At 37.7% G+C, this 19,220-nt stretch overlaps 1 protein-coding gene across 6 annotated transcripts in view; it reads right to left on the reverse strand.

The window, feature by feature from the left end:
• The window catches only part of DCLK1 (doublecortin like kinase 1), a 229,351-nt gene that overhangs the window by 43,043 nt on the left and 167,088 nt on the right, over positions 1–19,220 (reverse strand). For 2 of the 6 annotated variants that reach the window (XM_040055301.1, XM_040055302.2), the window contains exons 6-7: positions 17,716–17,810; positions 316–400 (exon numbers count right to left, since the gene is read on the reverse strand). In XM_040055301.1, the coding sequence (XP_039911235.1) occupies positions 316–400; positions 17,716–17,810 (180 nt within the window). Of the gene's footprint in view, positions 1–315; positions 401–7,146; positions 11,979–17,715; positions 17,811–18,732; positions 18,910–19,220 lie in introns of those variants that run through there. The other 4 variants (XM_040055305.2, XM_040055304.1, XM_040055306.2 and 1 more) reach the window with 4 other exon arrangements.

Raw genomic sequence — 19,220 nt, forward strand, 5'->3', positions numbered from 1 at the left:
CTGGGACTGCAGGATGTTCTTTAGTACCACCGCAGATGAGACAAAAATACTGAAATAAGCCAGTCAGCACTGTGTTGCTTGCAGAAATAAAACCTCAAGTATTCCGCAATAAAAATACCTCTGAAGAGCGATGTCCAAATCAACTCTGATCCAGAGTGAACCTAACTGGTTTGCTAAGGCTGAGGAGTTTCCTCACGGAAAATTATCCAGCCTGCAATGCTCCCACCTTCTCTGGCAGGAAGAATGACTCATTTCCTACACAGCTGCTGTTATCACTACACTGACTGCTTTGAAATGTCAGCCTCCAAATGTTACCTTCTGCAGGGCCATCATTTTCATCCATAGAGCTGCAAACTTTGGTGGATGCTAATGAGGTAGAGGAGCCACTGTGTTGGGAGCTCTGGAAATGGAGACACAAATGAAAACAGATGATTTTTAAGAAGCACGAGTACCCACAGCACATTCCTGCTGGACATGTGTCCTGGAGAAGCTTCAGTGTTCCCTGTGTAAAGCATCTATTTACTTCGGTGGATGGATACATGGATGCTGGGGAAGAGTCCAAATTCTTCCACTGAAATTACACCTTTGGTAGCCTCACGTTATTGGAGAGATCCTTGATCCATCAAGTGCTGCAATGTGCATGCAAGAATACTTTGATGTATGCTCCAGTAGTTTCTCCCTATTCCACACACATTTTGGCAGGGAAAACCGGGGAGCCGTATGCCCTCTGCAGGCTGGAGACAATTCTCAGAGACCCTATTAACCTAGCAGGCACTAGAGGAACCTGTCTGTAGTTGGCTGTGTTATGGGCAGAATTCCTCAATTTTACAAACCTCTCGGTTGAAATCCTCCCCAGTTTTGTTCTAAAAGGGAGAAATCATTATGGTAATATATGGACAAAATAAAACGTCAGGGTGAACAATGGTTGCTGTTTCATAAGAGCATTTGACTGGGGGTAGCTCACTTGAGGCAGTGACTTTGTTCTTGCACTCTGTTCCAAGTACTTGTCCTGCAATTATCTGAGCTTGTCTGTTCAGCCAGTGGGGTCCTTCAAAGGTCCTTCAAAGGAAACTCGTAGCCACCCACCTTGGATGCCAGAAGTACAGGAGGCAGGATCTCACCAGGGAAGCCTTCCAAAGCACCTATCAATGCCTGTCAGTTACCTACAGACTTTAGGCATGAACTTTAGGAAAACTGCTTCATCATGCATCTAGATGGTTGAAGCTACACAGACATTTGAGATAGACTGGATTTCACCAGAAACTTTTATCCTGTGGTGCATAACAACTACACAAACTCATCTTCAGGATTCTCCTATCTTCAGTGGAAGCTAGAAGAAGCTAAAAATGTAATGGTGGCCCTTCAAACTTAAAAGCCAAACTGACCATTTCCTCAGGTCTTCCTATTACAACTTAAGTGAAAAATATTCAGAGGATTTGCAAAACTAAAACTTTCTTGGGTTCACATAATTCACATGCTGAAAGTGCTGCAGGTATTTCGTTATCTTCTTCAATCTACATATTACATATTGATTGCAGGCTGTATTTCATGTAACTAGCACTATCAGTTCCTTATCAGTGTTTACAAGGTTTGTAGATGCCCACAATTATGGTGCCAATCTACTTTACAAATTAAACACAACTACTTTGGAATTATTTCTTTTGTCTGACACTACAGAACACAGCTGATGACTGGTGCAAGAGTAACTAAAGTTGCAGCAGTTTGGATATTTGCTGAGTACCAAGCCAGGGAAAACACAGTCAGCAGACTTAAAATCTGACCAGTATGCTGAGTTCATTTGAGCAGAATAACTTTTAATTTCTCCTACAACAGACTACAAGGTCAAATGACTTAGATAAATTCTGAACTTGGCCTATTTTTCCCTAAATAATCCTGAGAGGTTGCACATCCCATCTACCATGAGATTGTTTGGCCTTGTTTCTTTTAATCAACCCCAAATCCCTCTTTTCATCCAGGCAAGTATTTCTTCTGAGCTTTGACCAGAATTGAAGAATGCATTAATCAGTTTTTGGACTGGTTTTGCTGCCTCTTGACAACAGAAGCCAGCACTGAGTGATTTTATGCAGTTTGCTAAGATATTGCTGCCCTTGTTTCACAGTCAGGACATGTTTATATATGTGCTATTCCTGTGCTACACTCTGCGTGACATCCCAGTAAAAACTTACCTCTGGTTAATTTTTGAACAAATGAGCAGATGTGGATCAAGGTAACAGGGAAATGCTAGGAGTTCTCATGCCTGGAGAAGTCAGTCTCAAAGCCTATTTTTATATACATGTAATGAGAGAATTGTTTCCTTTACAGTCCTGCTTGTAAAATAAGCAGAAAAACATGTTCTCTCTACTCATTCTGCTGTGTTTGTTTTCCTAGAACAGACATCCAATTTCATACTTATTTTCCCACTCCACAGTATTTTCTGAAAGGAATTACAAATTAAGCATGTTTAATATGTGTTACTTCTATGATCAGGAATGAATCATTACAACATTTAAAAAGTACAATCACAAAGAGGTTAGTGCTAGATTTTCAACAGATTATTAAACAGCTACTTTTTTCACATTTTGCACTTTAAATAGTGAGATTACACTTATAAGTAGATGTTAGGTCAAGGCTGCTGACTGCACAGCACTGCAGCTTCCTTTAGCAGCCTGATGGTTTCTTTATAGTCTTGCAGTCATCGCTCTCATCTGTGAGAATAGGAGATATGAAAATCAAGACCTAACTCAGCAGCCACATCTCAGAATGGTGCCTTAAAGCACCCAAATTTCTATTTGAGGACTTAATATTTCAAGGACCTTAAAACAAGGCTTAGCTGAGAAATGCAATTTCTCAGTCCTTCCAAAATCAGAGATCTTCAAACGCCATTTAAACGAAGTGTTTTAGCAAGTGTTTCAGTTTAAAGACAAATAATCTTAATGGTTTACACATGACTGAAATTAAATTGACTTCTAAATATTTCTTGGGCAAACTCCTTAAATACGTATTTAACCTAGGTTTAGTCTAATAAACTGAAATAAAAAGTGGCATGTAGAAAATTTAAAGGAAAAAACTGACCTCATACTGATGTTTTAAGTGGCTCTACTTCTTTTCTTACTGGGACTATTAAAGATGGGATTGTTAAAATGATATTTGTTAACAGAAGAAGTGAAATAATGGGTTAGTAGCATATACCATACCACAGATCTGCAAACAAAGCATACAGCCCCTTTGGTGACATCAGCCTGCGAAGCATTGGCACGGAGGCAGAGGCAGAACTTGCCAGTGACAAGGAAGCAGTAGCTAGGAAGATACATACTGAGACTTTTAAAACTTTAAATAATTATTGAAAAAATATATAAAAACATACTCTTCATTACCTTTGCTGAACCCCTCCTTTTAAAACAACAGATTGAAAATACATCAGGAACTGGACATTTGCGCACGTTTACCAAGTCCGCTGGCGGCACCCCCTTTCACAATTAAAGAGGGGTTTCTGGATAAACATGACACAAATATATTCATCTTTATTCAGTCATCTCCAACAACACGCAGGCATTTATTTATTTATCTTTACTTCAGCTAGAAAGAGATTTCGTTTATTTAGACTTTAATTAGCTCACTGTTCTCACAAGCTGAGAGCCCTGCGGGTCCAGCAATCCTTGTGGGTCTCAGCGTTCCTTCCAGTTGGCTCGCCAATCGTGAGGCAGTCTGTCGTGCGCGCTGTTGCTCTCACAGATGTGGATCCCATCAGGGATCTTGCAGATGGGGAGGGGGAAAACAAACCCTAAGCAAGAGTATAATCTCTTCAACACACAGACTTTAATGCAATTAGCTGTTTTAATTTTAGGAGATGCTGAGGTGCTTGGAATGTCATTGCTTTTCCACAGATTTAAAGGGGTCCAGTTGCACAGGTTGCCGGCACATGGCCAGTTTTATGGCACACCTTCATAAAAGCGATGGCATAAAAAAATCTGGTGGTGTAAGGACTTCAGATCCTATTCAGGTTTATATAACAGATGGCCAACACACCACACACCTCACTGATGTGAATGGAATCATTAGCGCTATAGAGTTTCAGCCATGCCTCACCTGGAGATTTATTTAGCAACTGTTTGGTAAATAGTTTGTATCTCTGTGGAAACTGTGCTAAATCCATGAAAAAAAAAAAAAAAAAAAAAAAAAAAGGCAGCAAAATAAAAATTACTGTAATGTTTCCTTCCTGATACTCACCTTTGTCCTAAATTAATCTCAAAATCCCATTCCAACTAAACAGCAAGAATTATTCTTGTGGACAACTAGTGTCAGCAGTTATGAAAAGAGACTTAATCAAGAATGACTAGGAAGTTTGTCAGTGCAATTCAGATCCCTGAATCTAAAAACCCAACCACTGCATTCTATTTTCTAAACCTCTCAAAATCTTTCTTAGAGCATGTGGAGTCTACAATGTCTCTCAACAATAGATTCCTTTGTATTTTTCCAGAATGAAGGAAGCATCTGGATGAAATGTGAGTAACAGAAAAGCACACAGGTGTATCACTAAGTTTGGATCTCATGCAGAATTCTACTCTTTTAGAAACCAGCTTAATGAAGTGAGGATTAAAATTAGTAAACAAAGTGTAAATTTAGTAAGGAGGCTCAGGAGAAGGGAATTGTTAATATCTTTAAACTATGCCTCCTAAGATGACTCTATTGCAAAGAACTCTACAGAATTAAAAAAATATACAAAAAGATAAGCAAGTCAGTAATATGTGTAAATGAAGTTCAACTCAATAAGGAAAAAAATAGCTTTAAAACCAAAACTAAGCATTTAAGTCCCCATGCTCACCTCTTTTGCAGCCCATACTAGTATTCAGTCTGGTTATAAAACAACCTTTGCAACGTAGCTGTCATGACATCTTGACAGGCTCAGTTCCTTTGCCTAAAGATGATCATGAATAATGGTAAAATAAAGACAACCTCCCAATGCAGGTATTAGCTTTGAAAGACTTTGAAGGAAATCAAAAATTCCCATAATATGTACAGTGTTAGGCAAGAAATAAGTAAGTCAATGAACAGCAAAATGGTACATCGCCAGAGAACAAAAGCAGAGGACAGCTGATTTAAAACAATAAAGTAATACATTTTCATGTAAGTTTCAAGAAGATAAACTGATTTTTTTTTTTTTTTAATTATTCAACTTAGACAGAAGCAAAGGGTTACACTGAAATTCCCTCTCCCAACTATATCCAGTGAAAAATGTTTTTGATTTTCTTTTGTTTAACCTTACATTTTTTTGCCCGGCTAGCTGAGACAGGGAAAAAAGCTTTCATGTAAACAGTACAGAGTTGGCAAAAAAATTGCTTCCTGAAGAAACATGAAATCCGCAATCTTCATGCTGAAAGAATGGAAACTAATGGAGTTCAAGGTATAGGAAGAGAAATGGCGCAATTGTTTTCTTTTCCAGTTTGGATACTGCACTAAACTGGCACATCAGATTCAAATTTATTCATTAACTGTTTCATCTGAAAAGGAACAGTAAAAAAATATATGCAAACCTGCTTACAAACTTATTCACAATTCTACTTCATGCCTTATTTTGTTGGATACTTGACTTAAGAGAGGCCCTACACAGGGAAGTGATTTTTGTTGTTGTTCATTTATGCAATTCAGGATTTACACAACTTAGAAGAGAGACACGTTCAAACGACACAAGCAATTATATACCATATTATCAGGGTCTTGTGTTGGTTTTCTTCTTTGAGGGATAGAGGGACAAATGGGAAAGTTTGCAAGGCCATGGAGCTGACAGACAAAAGTTAAATTTGCAAGCTTGAAGCGCCTTGTTTTATTAAGATCCCCTCACTAAGCTGCAGCATTGGATGCTTATACACTCATTTGATTTGTGTAACAAGACAATTCAGAAAGACAAACACAGTTTCCTACATGGTATTTAACAATAAATTCAAATCTAGCCTTCACTAGTCCCTAACAGCTGCTTCCAAAGTTGAGCCATAATTCACTCTAGACTCACTCAGCCCTTGGCATCATGCAGAAAAGACTGATGATACAAAAAGTGAAGTATAAAAGTAATGATATCGGAAGTTATTACTGTCATTTCTGTATCCTTATTGCGGTTAACATAAAAAGTTACATGCGCAGTGATGCAATGTGAAGGTTTCCTTTTACCTCTTCTAAAATTATACACAGGTAAAATTTTCTGCTCAACTACAGAATAAAAATTGAAAATCCACAAACCAAAAGGAAGTTGTTATTTCTTTCACCTAATTAAGGGCACAGCAAAATAACCACTGTATTTTAAATTACTTAGTTGTATTTTAAAAGCTCTCCTGGTACTTTCAACTGTTGATTGGTAGGGACGGAAACCTTAGTTATTTTCTTTCTACTCTTCCCCATTTCTATAATTTTGTTTCCTTTCCATGTGCGTACACCTTTGGTAGGCTGACCTATTTACCAGCAACCAAAAGCATTTCAAAACTAGAACTTTTACCAGGCCCACAGTTCCCTCCAGGAAAGTATGAACATCAGCTGAAGCATCAGGCTGGCAGATGACATGTCATAATTTGTAACATCTCTCTTCCCCACCCCTGCCAAACAAGAAATAAAACTTTGCTATGGATGTGTGGATACACATTTTTAAAGACTGGAAAGATGTAACAGAAAATTAGGTATTTATTTTAAAACACGCCTGGTATCTTTCAGTACTACTAGCTTTTCACAAGCATATTTTCCCAATACCTGTCTTAAGAGAGGTGCTGCTGGGGCTCAGCTGTTGGTAGTGAGCTGATACCATGCTTTGGATAGTCTACTAATTCCCCACTTCACACTTCAAATCTATTCCATCATGTGCACACAGTTACCATAAGCAATTCAAGGCAGTTATATTTACTGTCTTCACAACACCCACTACAAACCAAATTCCTCCTTGAAGCATTTTTTGTATCTACACACTGAAGCCCTGAGTTTATTACTAAAAAAGACACTGAATGCATCTACTGCTTAAAAGAACCAATTAGGATGCATGAATTCCATATGCTTATACTAAGGTTAGATGGACGATGTTGATCCAAAATGAGCAAGGAATAGCAATGGCAAGCATTTTGTTAAAGCCTGTTAATCATGTTTCCAAAATAAATTCTCTGAACAGTGTGTATTTTTAATATATATTTATTACATCACTTACAATAATCTACATTAATGTTAAATCTAGCAAAATAACATATCGCAACCAGGATGACATGGTCAAATATGAAACACAAGTACAATACAGTATGATGAAACAATGGCACAAAAATGAAGGTGATTTTCTTCAGCTGAATTTAAGAAATAAAACATTCATCGGTGTTTATTTTGCAAGTTTTACATGTTTTGTTGATAAATCAACAGCTTTCTTTTTGGTTTCCTGCATCACATTAATACAAAAATGGTATACTTTTAAAAGCAAATATCCAAGCACTTTTCATTAAAAAAAATAATTGTATGCATAACTTTGTAAGATCTTAAACTTATGTTGTCAGTGTGCCAATATTTACAATATCATAGTGCAACTAAGAAAATGAAGAGGCCTTAGAACAAACATTGTTAGCTCCTCTTTCACTAGAGCCCAAATTCCAAAACACTGTATTGCAGGGCAAACCACAACCTAATAATTACCCCATATAACATCAGACAACAAGTACACGCTGAATACAGTACAGCTTTCTTCATACTTCACTGCTGAGGGTTAATTGAAGCGAACTGGAGTATAATCACCATGCGCAATCACAGACACAAAACCGCAGAGGAGCGCTCGCGCACACCGCGTGCGTGCACTCAGCCCTGCGCTCGCGGACACGACACAGGTGTCACCTACACACCCACTGCCTGCCGCGGGGACTCGGGGCGCTCCGCCAGCCTGGGGGCAGCTGCCAGCTGGAGAGAAGCCAACCGAGCTGGCCAAAGTTGTCACGGCAGCAAGCGCAGCTCAGAGCAGCCCCTGCTCCGCTCAGCAGACCCTGGTTTCTGGATGGAAGGGCTCTCCTGGGGGAAGCACACCCATTTCCAAAGAGGGTGACAACCACTTGCTTGCTTTGCTCTGCACATAAAGGTATTGCTGTCTGTGCTTCGGAAAGTTACCTTTCATCACTCATAGTTACAAGCTCTTGTCACTAGCAGATGGAACTGAAAGTGAAGATTAAATAAAAACCGATCTTGTATTTGGTTGCACACCATTAATTGGAAAAAGCACAGACAACATTAATCTACGCATTCATCAAGTGATGAGGTAATTTAGCACCATGAAGTTTTTCTGTCTGTTCATTTCTCTACATTTTTGACAGAAACAGTAAACTTGATCAGAGGTTCTTTTCTATATTACTGTTAATTCATTTTACATTCAGAGTGCAGTTTTTGTAACAAATGCACTATATAAAAGTTCACACTGCAGTGTGAATTATGAAACACTATTATTTATCTCAATTTTTACTCCACACAATCTCAATCCAGTTGTTTTTCTAGGGTGCTGAACATTATATATCCTCTCCTGTAATATACATTTATAGACACAATAGTAATACCCCAGATTTTTTATCTTTCAGCCAAATATGCCCTGTGAAAATGAACTAAAGAAAAAAAAATATAATGTGCTGTCTCTGAATTATTTTACAAATCGGAAAGCAGTTTTCACATTGCATAATGAATGTTAAAGATTTCACTGACTTCAACAGAAGAACGTCTAATTTTGCATGACTTAATGTACTGCAGAACAGTACCATTCAGGAGGAGGTATAAGACTGAACATGACAAAAGAATACAATTTCAATTTCAATTTAGGATTAATGTTTTGTCTGTGTGCATGCATTTGTGCGTAAAGTTCTATCCTTCCCACCTTGGAGTCAGTGGTGGGTTTGCCACTAACTTCTGCTCAGTTTGAACTTAGCCCTTGTTAGTAGATGTGATCTCTTAAAGCTCCTGTACAGAATTCCTTGGGGTAGCTGCTCAGGAAGTAACGGTTGGTGCGGTTCCACCAACTTTAACAGAGCTGTAGTGAATCCCAGCAGATGAGCATCCTCCTGTTAAACCATCTTCCCCCACTTATTTGCTTAAAGTCACAAATGTGACGTAACAGCGCATGGTTTCCAAAGTCATTAATCTATGTACGTGTGCATGTGCGTGTAAATATAAACATACGCGTTCTGTGCTTCACATGTGAACTGCTTGTCACACAAAAGAAGAAAAGAGATTTAAAAAACAAAACAAAGTTGCAGAAAGCATTAGGGAAATAATCACAAGTATTCATAAAGCTCAAAGGGAAACAAAACTTTCACAATCTATACAAGACTCTTTAGCTACATCATAATCACCTTGGAGTAGGCACAAATAATGCAGCATACAGAGAACTATCAGAGGTTCAAACACTATAAAGTTGCTTAAGCTATTCTATTATTTAACGCAGTTCATGAAATCAAGGAACAAACTAAAACCTGTGCTGTTGCAAGCAGAACTACAGCATCAAGGAACACAATTTCAGTTTCACCCATAAACTGAAACCTTCTGGTCTTGCTCAAAAGAAATATTTCATTTCGGCTCATGTATAATGGGAATTACATTCCACACAAAAAAGAATCACAAAGTCTATAAACAGTGTACCTTTTCAATCTCTAAGGGACTTTCATTCCTAAAATGAAATATTAATGATATGTCTTGCCCCTTAATAGCCCCTTAATACAAGTCATATGTTGAAATGATTAAATGTTATGGACTAGCATATTCTTTTTTTAAACAGTCTTGATGGAAAACTCACTATGATAACAATTACTGATATACGGTCCATTTTTCTTTTCCACAGCTAAGCAAAGCTATGGAATTCAGGTTTGCTGGCAATCTGTGCTCCCTGCGCAGAACATTCTTAATAAACTGCCTAAAGCAGCAGTAGCCTATACGGAAGAAGGGAGGAAAAATAAAATTCCTGGAATTTATTTTCTTTACAGGAAGAAACAATTTTCAAAATGTCAGTAAGTATTTTGCTCAGTCTGGTCGAGTCGCCTGAAATTTGGGAAACTGATCCCACAATGCACCTTTATATAATATGCATTTCTCAGGATCAAGTAATACATTTTGCAAAGACATTCCCTCATAACAGCCGAAAATGCAAGTAACTTCACAGCTGTGAACTTTTTCAGTAGAACAGGGGAGCATATGCATTCACAGTATGGGGTGAGAGATGCACTGCTCTTATGGCTGGGAACAGTTTTAGATTGAAGTCTGAAGCAGGAATGGCAAAACATGCATTTCAAAAGGGAATGACCTGACTGCTTCAGCAAACCTGCCAGATCAATGATTTTCTCTCCAGGTGATACTGGAACCAGGTATTGGAAACAGAGAAGGTAAGTTTTGTATTCTGCTGCCCTTTTATTTCTTTTTGCAAATATCCACTGTAAAGAAAATTATGTTGATACAGTAAAGCCATAACCTCACATGCCCACATTTTACATCTGGTGAGTTTTATTATGGACAGATCAGCCTAAAGGAACTATTTCACTACATTTAGAAGTTGGCATGTGGCAGCTAAACCTTTTCTTCAATTAAGTAAATTTTCCTGATTTCAAAATATATTAAAACATCACTAAATAGCTCAAAAATATAACCCCTATAGATTTTTGCTGAGAATCAGAAACATGCTGATTTCTAATTCTTAAATTCTTACTGTCTGAGAAAATGAAAGGAAAGGTATAAGACTGCAAAAGTGTGTGATCACTACACTATGGACTTAAATACAACATATGATGGGAAAAATTGGTATTTTGTAAATTAGGTAGACTAAGATTCTCACAATAAAGCAGCAGAAAACAAAAGAAAATTAGTAGATATTTGTTAAGCAACTGGTTATAATGCACGACCTACTTTAACACTAAAGGAGTTTTGCATATTCATGCTGTACAAAAAGAGCACCCCTAGATACTGCGAAAACAGAAAAATTAGGTCAATAGGAGGATGATTTACAGCATCACCATTTCTGTAGCCTTTCTTTTTAAAATGCAGAAAATGTCTTCTTACAGGAGACAAAAAATGATGTTCCTGTTCTTAACATAAGTGAAAATATCAACTATTTTCTCAGGCAAAATATATTTTTCTAAAACGATGTCATCATATGTATGTCAGATGATGCTGCTAGCCAGCAGGCCCGCATATTTTCTTGGTCTGAAATCTGTCCTTATTTGCTTGCAACACATGGATGATCAGCATCAACAGCTTTTGCCAGGTAAAATATTCATAATGCCTCTGAACACTCTTCTGTTTATAGTCATCAGATGGCAATGCAGTGAACAGAATTTGAACACTGCTTTGAAAGAATTACTTTTGTCCTGTTAGCACACAGGATTTCTTCACTTTCTTTTCATTTGGATAAAAAGACTAAACTTAGAGTGTTTCAAATGTGTGTCTTGGGATTAGACAGCGTGGTGCAAGCAGTCTAATATGGCAGTTTTTTTCTTCTCTGCATTTTACCTATGCATTTTACCTAGTTGGTTAATGCAAAGTACTAATTAACTGTTCATATCAAAATGAATAAAAATACATATGGTAAAAACCAGAACATATAATCAGTACCTTAGATGATAAAAATAGTGCTATTCATAAATGTGTTCACTATGGATTTGTGCATTATATTCACTTACCCAAGCTTTGTGCCTTTAAGCATGCACAATGCTGTTCTGGAATTGATGGACATATTCAATGGCTCATTCATTACAAATTCTTGCATTAAAATGCAGTGATAAAGCCAAAAAATACCCCCACACACTAGAATTAATTTGGCCCCATGTTGTTAATATTAAATATGCAAAACTCTTTTGTGCGATTCACTATTACTGTAAATTAGCAGCTATTTTCTTTAAAAATGTTAAACCTTCATCAAATCACAAACCATAAACATTGTTCCATTTTCTCTTTTACACTGAGTCTCCTACTGAATCCATATCATCCGAAGAGAGTGGGCGATACAGGTCCTGTAAGATGAAGTGCAGTATAGATTTGTTTATTCTGTTTGATTTGTTGCACTACAACTGTCTTATATTCTTTTTGTTACTGTGGACCAGAAGACATGGTTTAACACAAAATATATATGTTCTATATACTCATATTGTTGTCTTAATCTCATATTATTTTTTTAAAATCAAAAAAAATAGACAGTTAGTAAATAAAGCTGAAGTTTCAATGTACAACATATTCCCAGAAGCAATTATTTTTTTCTTCGAGTCTTTCCTATTAAACACTAATCAAACAATATTTGTCTGTTCTGGAGAGTCTCTTTATGGTTTAGAAACCTGGAAATATTAATTTAATATATTAATTTAATCTCAAAGGGAATGTATTTCCTTTTTGGCTGTTTCGCAGTGGCGGAGTGGCAGAGTACGTGCTCACCTTATATAAGGTAATAAAAACTTGCCACCCACTAGAGATATAGCATGGATCCAGCAACATTTCACCCCTGGACTGCTGACACTGAATGCTGCTGTTGCCTATGTTGTACTGACAATGGTATTCCTTTTCCACAGCTCCTCTGTGCTCTGTGTGTATGTATAAAAAGACAGCGTGTTTTACACTTGTCCCCCCATCACCGCCTCTTTCTGTCGGTAGCCAGGCAACCAGCTCATGACAGCAGAGGGAGAGTCTGAGTGGATCTGTACACTTCTTTCTTTCAACACACTCTGATCCTCTGATGGATCCGACAATCCTCAAGTGCCAGAGGTGTTATGGGATGATACACTGCCCTATCCCACTTATACAGCACAACAACCCTCGTCGAGACACACAACCGCACAGAATCAAAGTTCAAAAAAGAGAAGTGGTAGAGGACAGGACACTGTCTTTTTAAGGTAATTTAAGCATAAGTGATGGTTCGGAGGGGTTCTTCTGTTTGGGCAGGATCCCAGCACATCTCATAGCTATTCTCTGACATCTTTAAGATCTTTTGGGGGATCCTTTCCATATAGAACATATGAAAAAATTGCAATAAAAAATCCCTGTAAGACGAAGTACAAAAAAACATAAGAATGAAAAAGCTGATGGAGCCAGCTTTTGGGTTGACCTTGAATGGATTTGTTTTTCTTTTTTTAATCACAGTAAGATAATCAAGACATGAAATGAAAAAATCTGAAAACTATACTACAAAAAAGGACCAGCTAAAATGAGTGCTTCACAAATTTCAAATTGTGATCTCTATAAACAATGCAGGTGCATATTTTACTTGTAGGCATGATGTAAAAGGGATTTAAGTACCTTAAAGGGGGCTTGACCTCCTAGAATGCTTATCCTGTATGTATTCTGCCAATGGGCATGTATACACACAGTAGAAGACATTAGACTGGCAGAGTGAAGATAAGATCTTAAATACATTTCTATTATGTTGCAAACAATCTAAACAAGAGAACAATTTTAAACAGAGAATACCATCTTATTCTGAATATGAACAAGTTAGTTAATTATTAAAATTTCTTTTGAGACTATACAGTTTGGGAATTTCTAATACATGAAAAAAGAATCTTTTGATTTGCTAGAGAGAACAACACACCAACATTTTGAATAGTATCCCCCAGGTGGCTGCTCTTGCTTCTGCATATAAAAAAATATTCATTTGAAATTGACAAATAAGATATTTATGAATTTTAATATTTAGAAAATGTTTTTTGTATTTATTTTAATAACTTTATGATTGCTTTAAAGCAAAATCATTCACCGGATTTCAGCATAATTTTCTCTGCTTTTTCACCTGCTTTTAAATACTTAAAAGTCTTAAAAAGTTCTCCTTTCTGAAAGAATTTTCCTTCTCTAAAATTAGCCAGAGAGCTGTTTTTCTTGAAATTATGAGGAGAATCTATTTATTATTTTGCATAGACTTATAAGAAGACAAAAATTGCTGAATGAATCAGACTTCTTGGCTACCTACAACTCAAAAAAATCCTTATATACATAGAACTCAGCCTGTCTAATCGGTCAAGAGGTACCTTAAATCTAACTTTTTTTATTCTGTAGGTTGCCATCCCTAGGAACATGGAAAAAAAAATTAAATTTTCTCTAAATGCCATGTCACTTTTTCTGAGTCTGCATAGTTAACTGCACTCTGTTGCAGCAGGAACTACATCTGTGGGCAACACAGTAACTCTACTTTAATCTGCTATTAAAAACCTGAATTTCAAATGTATTAAGCCTCTGGAGAAAAAACCCCAAAACTTAATGATGTTCATAACAATTTAAAACCTAGAATCTTAATTTCCTATTTAAGAATAAAGAAACAATTAAACTGCAAGAAAGAGTAACTATAGCACACAGCCTGCTAGTTGAAATATTCTGAAGCTGAAAATTGGTTGACAGCTAGCTAAGATAGCTGATAAATTGTTCCTAGTTCACTTTCAACTTCAAGAATTACACTCATGAAATTAATCTTTCAAATCTTACTTTCTTCAAATATAGACTGAGTTTCACACATGATTATAAAAATATAACTATTACTGACTTCTGGATTTCTGGAAACAACTCAGCCATATGCATACGCAAATGAGAAAGGATAAATTTTATCTTTTTATATTCTGGCTTTTGAGGGTGCAAAATTTTATCTATAGGGTTACAAGAGTACTGTTTTCCTGAATATGTACAACAGCAGCATTTTTGGCCTTATTTATATCAATGAGAAGCCTTCCTTCAAAGGCCAGGATTTATTTTTTTAAAAAGATGAGTGATGAAATGTCAGTCAGTAAGATAATTAATCCCTATTTTAAGCAGCCTAATGCACTCCCCAGGTCTTTACTATTCCCAGGAAGAAATCCCTCTCTTTGTGGAAGTACCTTGCTTTGGTGCCTCTGGATTCAAAAGCATGACCTCCTCTCAGCTGCACTTCCCAGGAAAAACACTGGCAGCCTGCCTAGACCCCTTGGCATTGCGATGTCCCAAGCCTACAGCTCCCTCACAGCTGGATGGGGATGCTGGAGAGCTGATTGATTAATTAAGTCAAGGTGAAGCAGGCTAGGCTAGAGGAAGTGTTCCTATCACCGTCCAGATCCAGGACCCACCACTGGCATCCTATAGGCCTGACAGCATGAGAGAACAGGAACTCCTGTAAACTCTAACTGCACAGAGACAGGCACAAAACACCACAAATTACAGTGCTGAGCTGGTGTTCCCAGGACTTTGCATCTTTTTTCAGTTCTAAAGCAGTAGCTCCCTCAAACTGCAGGTAAAGAGAGAAAGACAGAGCAGTCAGAAAACCAGCCATCACCTTCAACCCCAGATCATGGCTACAGCAGCCAACACTTTTTTCAGGGCAGGAAGATCTCACCTCTCAACACTAGGGACAGGATGGGAACTTAAATCCATCTCTTCTCCCTTGTATGTCTATCACATGATACCAGCACTTCAGCAACCTCCTAGGGAATACATCTCGTCCCGCAGCTGGCTTGTCAGCACTGTAGCTGAAGCCATTGAAGACAAAACGCTTTGGGTTTAAATTTGGTTCATGTCAACACAATACATAAAATAACCTAAGTAAAATTTAAATGAAAAGACACAAAAAAACTGTACTAAAACTAAACAGAACACCATGTATACTGCTAACAAGGAAATTATGATTTTCAAGCACTGCTTAATTCCTTATTTACTCATTGGAATGCACACTATAAGCTTTAATGACACAATCATATGTTTTTACACTGAACTTCTAACTCATTCACTTCACAAGCTAAACATGAAAGCAGATGAAATAAATTCTCAGACTGAGTGTTAAGTTTCCATCCCTGAACTTCTGCGTTGATTTTGTAACCTAAATAATGTTATTGTAATGCATTTTACATGACAGAAATCTATTTTTACATGAATATATTCCATGTTTCATCAGGTAAAAAAAATAAATCTGTCTAAAATAAAGCCAGGGAAGCATGAAAGGTCCCCTACCGAGGTCAAGGGGACTGAATATGAATATTGCAGAAGCAAATTCAACTCCCTAACAATGTCTTATCTCTCCTGTAGTACACTTCAATATTTATTTTCTCTGCAGTTAGCAGTCTGATTTTGTTACCGCTACATAGCACTTTGCATCCATAATACTGCCACTTGGTGATCCTATTACACTTACACATAAAAAGAAGCCCATCTGCTCTCCTCTTCACATTTGAAAGTCAGAAATCTTGTGCCTAGAAACCCCTTGTGTCTAATGGTGCTGATCACATGGTTCCCACTCACCCATCCAGAAATGTTAGCAGAAAAACATTTCTTCAGTGTGGAGAGCGAAGCATCAGTGGTGAGAAAGAAAGTTTAGGAAAGTTACCAGCGAAAAGAGACAGCCTTACAGCAAATGCAAATCCAATGTAAACTGGTATCATCCATCTAATCAGACGCCCTCACATCACCAATGTATAATTCATTTGGAAGACTCTTTGTTCCCTCTCCAGTGACTTATTAATGATTCATTAATAAGCCTTGAGAACAAGAACAAACAGGTGGGGAAGACATTGCATTCAAGAAGATTTTAGCACCACCTTACCCACTGGAATGCACATCTTTACTCTCTGCATATCGGATGATGAAAACCATGGCACTACCCTGAGGCTCCAAGCTGATGCTCACTGGCTGTCCCTACACTGCAGGATCACAGTTGGCTCCAGTGTCTGTAAACAAGTCATGGCAGAAACCCATAGCTGTATCCCAGACGGAGGTAAGACTTGGATATGCACAATTCCTCAGCTCCTTGGCATGCATCAGATAAGAAGAAGGGTCTGCAGGCTAGAAGGGAACCCTGTCATGCTACAGCTATTCCTCATCTGGCTATCTGAGGAATCAGGTCTGCAGACCAGCTCCTAAAGTCAAGCACTGCCAATTTTGTATGCAATCTCCTTATTTTGACAGACACAAATTATGTCTTTGTTTAAAAACTGAAAAGGCAGAAAAGGCATGTGTTCAAACTCTGTTTATAAATAAGTCTGAGATCCAGAGTACTGCCTCAGGGATGCTTTCATTGAGCACTGACCATAGTTTAGAAAACAGCATAAAACACACAGACATCTGTATTTTTCCTTTAAATAGATAAAATTAATTAAATCAGCATTCGGAGCTTTGGAGTTGAATGAATAATATTGTATCAGAAGGTTACAGCAGTAACACAGGCATTAGCTTGGTTCTGAATGCTTAGGAACACTATAGATTCCTCCATACAGGATAACTAGGGGAAACCTAGAGCTACTATTAACTCTCATCCAGGAAAGTGACTGATAGGTCTCACTTTGTCTTGATGCTGATAATATCTTCACTGCACAAGCCTGTGATATCACAGCTAAATTCCACAGTGCATTCTTTCACCTTGCTTCAAAATCAAAGCAGTTTGTAGGTTGTGCAAGTGACATAATGCCCACACTAAGTTAGGAACAAAAGAGATTTCTTTGACATTTCCTTCAGTTGTGAAAAATTTGGAAAAAGAAAGCAAAATAAACAAACAAAAAGTTTTGTGAAAAAGTAGAGAAACCCCTGGTTTTTTCCCCCCAAAGATAAACCAGTTCTCGGTATACTTAGCATTTTGACAGACACAGAACAGTTGTTTTCCACTTCAGGGTGTTTTACAAATACAAGGATCGTAGCCAGGCTCTTCCACCCTATGGCACTACATGCACACAAGGGATCAGAAGGGAGAAGGCTACTGGATAATGGCTATGCTGGATTCTCCCCTGCCATGCTCAGAAATCAGTTTCCTTATTTCCTTACCCTCTGTTTCCGTAGGCTTCCTGGGCTGGTGGGAGATGGGCTTGGAGACTTCCCAGAGCGGGGAGTAGAAAGTTGGCTACCAGGGGTTCCATTCACTAAAAGGACAAGAAATTGGGAAAAAAACAAAACAAAACAAAACAACAAACCCAAGGTATTATTAAAGGAAAAAAATAGTTAAATCAACATTTTTTTCAGTCTTTGTTGAATAAATTAATTTACTTTTGCTTAATGTTTTAAACATTAAATAAGGTAATTCAAAGAAGAATTAGATTTCTGGCTCATGAAGACATTTTTTTTTAAAGAGTGAAAGCAAATAATAAAAAAAACCTGAAAAGACTTTAGTCAATGGCAGAGAACATGATCCTTTTTCTTAAACTGTATTGTTCCTGTACTTGAAAGTAAAGGGGAACAAAGGTGCTTTGTTAACCTTAGAAGACACACTATATAAACCTTTTCATTCCATTTAACTATGGCTTTCAGTGCTGCCCACAAAAATTAAAACACAGTATTGCTTGCAAGAACAAATCAGCTGCCTGCTTTTCATCCCTCAACCATTTGAAGAGATTTTTGCAATACTATCTGACCTAAACATCACCTCAGACTTAACCCAGAAGGGCTTTCTGGAGGCAAATGAATTGGAGGTAACTCCTCCAGTCTGACTTACAGGAAAGCATCACTTTCTCAAATAAGTTTCTTCAGTCAGTGCCTATCTTTATAGAAGCATCTTCACATGCACATGACATTATCTAATAAATTAACAAAACAATGCCAGCAGAGGACAGAATTCTACTACAAAGTAATCACTCGAGAGGCTATCAATAATATTCACACTGAAGCACCGACAGAAACGCTACAAAGTGTGTACCACACATACATGTAAGTATCCTTAAACAAGCAGCTGTTCTATCAGAGTCTACATTTGTAAGTGCTAGGATAAAAAGAACAATCAGATTCCCAGATTCTGAATCTTAGGAGAATATTTACATACTAAGGATATCAACAAGGCATTTGACTTACCTTCTATGAGTTCTAACATGGACAAAATCTGACTGTTTAACCTGATAAGAGCAAGCAGCAAAATTCCTGCCCTGTACTAAGCCAAGCTGTAGCCAAACTGAGAAGCAATGGGATTAGTTAAGGATAGCTGGGGCTGCTCACAGAGTGAGCTGAACGCGATGCAGGATTCATAAGCAGAAGCCTTTTCTGCGTAAGGCTGACGTCTTCAGAGCAGCAGTGGGAGGTGCAGGTGCTGTCTTAGGGCTACATCAAAGGTGTCAATTAAGCATAATGCTGCTGCTTCACAACGCTGAGCCACCGCAACCCCCACTCGCTTTCCATGGAGCCCCGAAAGCCTAAGCAATTTTATACGCTGTGCACTGAATCATAATGAGGTGCCTTTGGGGGCAATGTACCAAATGACTCATCCAAAAATCAAAATGACAATAACTCTTGTAAAACCTTGGCTGACTGGCAATCTAGCAAATGCTAATTCCTTTGGATAATAC

Source organism: Hirundo rustica, chromosome 2, assembly GCF_015227805.2.
Source record: "Hirundo rustica isolate bHirRus1 chromosome 2, bHirRus1.pri.v3, whole genome shotgun sequence".
Classification (NCBI taxonomy): Eukaryota; Metazoa; Chordata; class Aves; order Passeriformes; family Hirundinidae; genus Hirundo; species Hirundo rustica.